The 5,052-nt window shown below is 41.9% G+C and overlaps 1 protein-coding gene across 1 annotated transcript in view; it reads left to right on the top strand.

Moving 5' to 3' along the window:
* The first annotated feature begins 10 nt into the window (after positions 1–10).
* The window catches only part of LOC118426187 (receptor-type tyrosine-protein phosphatase beta-like), a 12,665-nt gene continuing 7,623 nt past the window's right edge, over positions 11–5,052 (top strand). The window contains exons 1-4 of the mRNA XM_035835449.1: positions 11–462; positions 1,553–1,630; positions 1,984–2,193; positions 2,546–3,669. Of these exons, the coding sequence (XP_035691342.1) occupies positions 447–462; positions 1,553–1,630; positions 1,984–2,193; positions 2,546–3,669 (1,428 nt within the window). The 5' untranslated portion in view covers positions 11–446. The remainder of the gene's footprint in view (positions 463–1,552; positions 1,631–1,983; positions 2,194–2,545; positions 3,670–5,052) is intronic.

Below are 5,052 nucleotides of genomic sequence, written 5' to 3'. Positions count from 1 at the left end.
ACGTAGAGAGATCACCTGGGACAGTAGAGAGATCACCTGGGATAGTAGAGAGATCACCTGGGACAGTAGAGAGATCACCTGGGACAGTAGAGAGATCACCTGGGACAGTAGAGAGATCACCTGGGACAGTAGAGAGATCACCTGGGACAGTAGAGAGATCACCTGGAATAGTAGAGAGATCACCTGGAACAGTAGAGAGATCACATGGAACAAGGGAAAGATCACCTGGGACAGTAGAGAGATCACCTGGGACAGTAGAGAGATCACCTGGGACAGTAGAGAGATCACCTGGGACAGTAGAGAGATCACCTGGGACAGTAGAGAGATCACCTGGGACAGTAGAGAGATCACCTGGAATAGTAGAGAGATCACCTGGGACAGTAGAGAGATCACATGGAACAAGGGAAATATCACCTGGGACAGTGGAGAGATCACCTAGGACAAGGATGGGATCAAGTCTAGGTGAGTGAGTCCATGACAACGTTGTCTTTTTAAGTATGGGAAGTCGACCATCCCCCCAAATCTGTAAATTGGTTAATTTGTAATGGTAAAATGAAGCCAATAAACTAACTCTGATTGTAGCAGAATATTTGCTCCGTTGTAACAAGTAAGACATGTACATTTCCTTACACTGCAACAATTCTTTCTATATATCACGACCATAAAGCTATCACATACATTCCAACTGCATACTACCCTCGTCACTTCCTTGGTCTTTATTTCAATTCTGCACACTTATAAATATTGTCCAGATGAATTATCCAGTTTATGTATCGGTCCTCAAAGTATTCTAGGATTCTAAAAGAGTCAATGATCCATGCTATGCGTTTGAAAAAGGTAACCAGAAGTATTACAATCTTCTCAGGTCTCATCGATCACTTAAAATTTTATTTCAGAGCCACAAACCATCACGAGCATTTCTACTGATTAAGTCACCAGTAATTCTGTCAGGGTATCATGGCAACCTCCGCCAGACCCAACAGAAATCATTGGATACAGATTGAATTGTATTGCTGCTAGCCGGACCCGAGCCCAGTATAACGAAACCCTTGACGTTTGGACCAAAGAAGGAAAAGGAATCCTCTACTCACGTGTATTTCATGATTTAATGCCGAACTCAAAGTATACAATTACCGTCATGTCAATGGCTGGATCTCAGGAAGAACCAGTGCTGAGCTCATTCATATCAAAAAATGTTACAACAGGTTATCAAAGAGCATTATTTTCCATGACATTTGTCCAGTCCAGCGTCCAGTGTTTCCAAGTCGATGATCTGTTATAATTAATCAAGTACGGTCATCACCATTAGTATCATCCTCTCACTAATAGAGAAATTAAGAGGACCTTCTGATACAGGACCTGTGTAAACGTGCACTGATGATGTACGATGATTATATTGCTACTTGGTCATCAAATTGTATACGGATAGTCATTACAATATGGCATAAACAGACCTCTCACTTTGAGATATATGACGCAGAAAAAAATAAAGTGTACATTATAGATATATATATGTCAGTATTCATAATAGTATTTCTTCTTTCGCTTTCAGAGATTCCAACGGTAACTGGACTCTGTGTGACTTCCTATGGCACAACATCCATCTCAATCAGTTGGACGGCTGTAACAGGTATGGAGTTGTCGTTGCAGTACACACATTCTGTGGAAAACGTTGGCACAGAACTATTGTACTTTCAGATGCCATTCATGTCATAAGACTTATTGTTCTGAAAAAGGTACTGTAAATACATTTAAGTTCCAGGGGATTCAATTTCGCGGTAGCGGGATAAATAACTTTTCGCGGTGGTTTTAAGTTCGCGGTGAAGCGGTCACCACGAAAACCGCGAACATTAAACCACCGCAAAAGTCTGCATTTACAGTATTTGGAACATAGACATGATACATACGGCAACACCGTATTAAGCAATTCATATCACGCTGATAGCAACTTGCTCAATCATTGTCCCATTTTAATTATTATAGGCTGGTGGCCATTGTCTGATCCTGAAGTTCGCGTCCACATTTCGGCATCTGGTCCAAATGAAACATGGAAAAAGTCAGATGACCTACTAGGTGGAACAAGCACAAAACGATTTGAGAATCTTCGTCCTGCGTCCAACTACACCATCCGTGTTGCTGTGTTAGGATGGGGAGGAACAGAGGGAAAAAGAACGTCAATACTCTGTGCAACAAGTTAGTAAATTAAATGAAATATGACAAGCTGTATTGGAGCAAAATGCCACTTACATATTTTGATGGGCTTTCCGTTCTTACAGTAGCCGTTGTTCACTTCTAATTGTTCTGCCATTGCTGTCATCTACTACTACCAGTAAACTTGTAATTGATTGCAACGTCTGCTGAGATGAGTGCTATTCTGCTGAAGCAAATGGCGTTGAAACGAAAGTGAGAAAGACTTTTCGCGCGCTTTTGTGGGTGAGTGATTAAATAGGTGTGGAATGTGTTTCCCATTTTCCGCCTTGAAATTTCATGGACACTATTTCCAGTGTGAGGTGTTTGATGGTCAAAACTGTTTTGTGTGTTCCAGGACCTCGTCCTATTACATCGATCTCTGTAACTGAACAAACGACAAGCACCATCAAGGTAAAATGGGCAGCTGCTATCGACAATAACGTCACGTACCTAGCACAGATTACAGGCCATGACCCGATACCAGTAGACAAAGACTTAGCGTTTGTTTTTAAGGAGCTTGACCCTGGTACTAGTTATGATGTAAGTGTAATAGTAAAACGTACATTTGAGGACGGGAGAGAAGTTGAAAGTCGACCATGTAAAACTACTGCCTCTACATGCCCTGCCCGTCCTGAAGGTTTTCACGTAAATTCATGTAGCCCTTATTCCATAACAGTCGCTTGGCAACCGCCTGTTGGAAATATAGATTGTTACAAAGTAGACATATGGTGTAAAGACCAAACCAAATCAAGGAGTGACAACCAAAAGCCAGAACAAAGCCAGACTAAAGGCAAAGACAGTATCGAATGTGTATTTGATTCCCTTTCGACTAACCCGGGCAGTCTACACAGAATAACAATTTCATCTCATTTTCAAGACCTAAGCAGTGAGATGGTTGAAATAACACAGAGGACCAAAGTTTGTTCTCCTGACCTAAAACTGTGCGAAAAGACGGAAACTTCTATCACAATTTCTTGGGAACATGTAAAGGGCGAGAAAGAAAAGTACGTTCTTTCACTAAGCCCAAGTGAGGGTGAATCTGATGTAGAAATTCCATGCCATGAGAATAGGCTTCAGCATATGTTTCAAAACCTCGTTCCAGGTAAAGAATATAAAGTGTCAGCCATTACAATCTACGAAGATGCAGAATGTGAACGCTGCGTCTTGATTGTAAGAACGACAGTGCCGCCACCTCAAAACATAACAGTCATCAAAGAAAGCATCACTGCACACAGTTTTATGGTTAGATGGGACAAGGTAGTCGGCGAAATAAGTGGTTACTTCGTGCGCTATAGCTCTCAAAGTCATTGTCAATACGAACCCTTCCTGATTGCCCCAGAACATCAGCAAGTAGAGCTTACCGACCTAATACCCGGTACAACGTACAGTGTTTCTGTTTCCTCGAAAAGTGGAGACGATGAAAGCACATCAGACAAGATAATCCAAAGCACCAAAGTCCTTCCCATAATAGAATCTGATGTAAAAGTACAAACAGGACCGAAACATATTCAACTATCATGGAAACACCCTGGAGGGTGTGTGGAAAGGTACATACTCTGTTCATCTCACAGTGGTGAGCTATCTATATATCCGCCAGGGCACACAGAGACCTACAACAATCTCGTTCCAGGCACTAAGTACATAATAGAATTAGAAACTGAAAGCTGTGGATCAAGAAGCGGCAGTCCATTCCACAAAGAGGTTGTCACAGATCCACTTCCACCAGAAATGGTTATATTCGAACATATAGGTACCGACAACGCGGTTGTTAGATGGTGTAACCCTGAAGGAAAAGTAGACCGATACAAGCTGTCCATAGAACCCGATGAAAGTAAGTCTTCATACGTTCTATGGAACGATGTGCCTACCTATACATATTCGTCACTGGTCCCAGGTCAACGATACAAACTCAGTATGGCATCAGAAGTTCTGAATGGAAAACCAAAATTGAGTACACCGATAACAAAGATCTTCTACACCCGCCCTCTTCCGCTTAGGAACCTACAAATCAATGACACATTTGCCAAAGGCTTCCAAGTTAGTTGGGAACCCCCGAAGACAGGCACTTTTGATAACATTCGCCTTGGTCTTTCTTATGGGAATAACAGTCCTCATTACAAGTCGCTTCCAGCAGGCACCAATAAGCACAGGTTTGAGGGTCTTGTTTCAGGTCGCATCTATAAGGCCGAACTTAGTACAAAAAGCGGAGATCAGTTCAGTGAAAAAGAGACCTTAACCATTCAAACTGATTTGATTCCTCCAACAATCAGTGCACCAGAGGCAAAGGTAAACACAACGTCCATTGTCATACACTACGAACTTCCTAAGAGTGATTGCGACAAATGCGTTATCGCACTGTTCTCCACTATTGATTCCAACATGATAAAAAACGTGGAGATACAAGACCCACAATCGCATATGGACCACACGTTTGAAGATTTGACACCAGGAGAGGAATATAGAATACTTGCCACTGCTCATAGCAGGGCAATAGACAAAGAATCTCAACCACTGAGTGTTATGACATGTCTTGACACACCAAAGCAAATCAAAATAGACACATCTTTCACATCGGCGACGGTATCATGGTCACATGCACAGGGCCACAAGGATGGATATACAGTAAGAGTGTTACAGAGTGAGAGGCAAAGAGTATCACAGAGCAAATTTGTTTCAAAGGATGACTTTCTTCAAACAACATTTCACAATCTAGTGCCAGGTAGGAAGTACAAAGTCAAAATCACAACCCTTTTACAACATCAAGGTAGGAAAGTCGAAAGTGTCGACATTACAAAGACCTTTCGAATGGATATCATGAAACCTGCCGAGATAATAGTCAAAGAGGGTGGTATTGGTGAAAGA

This window comes from Branchiostoma floridae, chromosome 11 (assembly GCF_000003815.2).
Source record: "Branchiostoma floridae strain S238N-H82 chromosome 11, Bfl_VNyyK, whole genome shotgun sequence".
In the NCBI taxonomy this organism is placed as follows: Eukaryota; Metazoa; Chordata; class Leptocardii; order Amphioxiformes; family Branchiostomatidae; genus Branchiostoma; species Branchiostoma floridae.
This window is presented reverse-complemented; position numbering and strand designations above follow the sequence as displayed.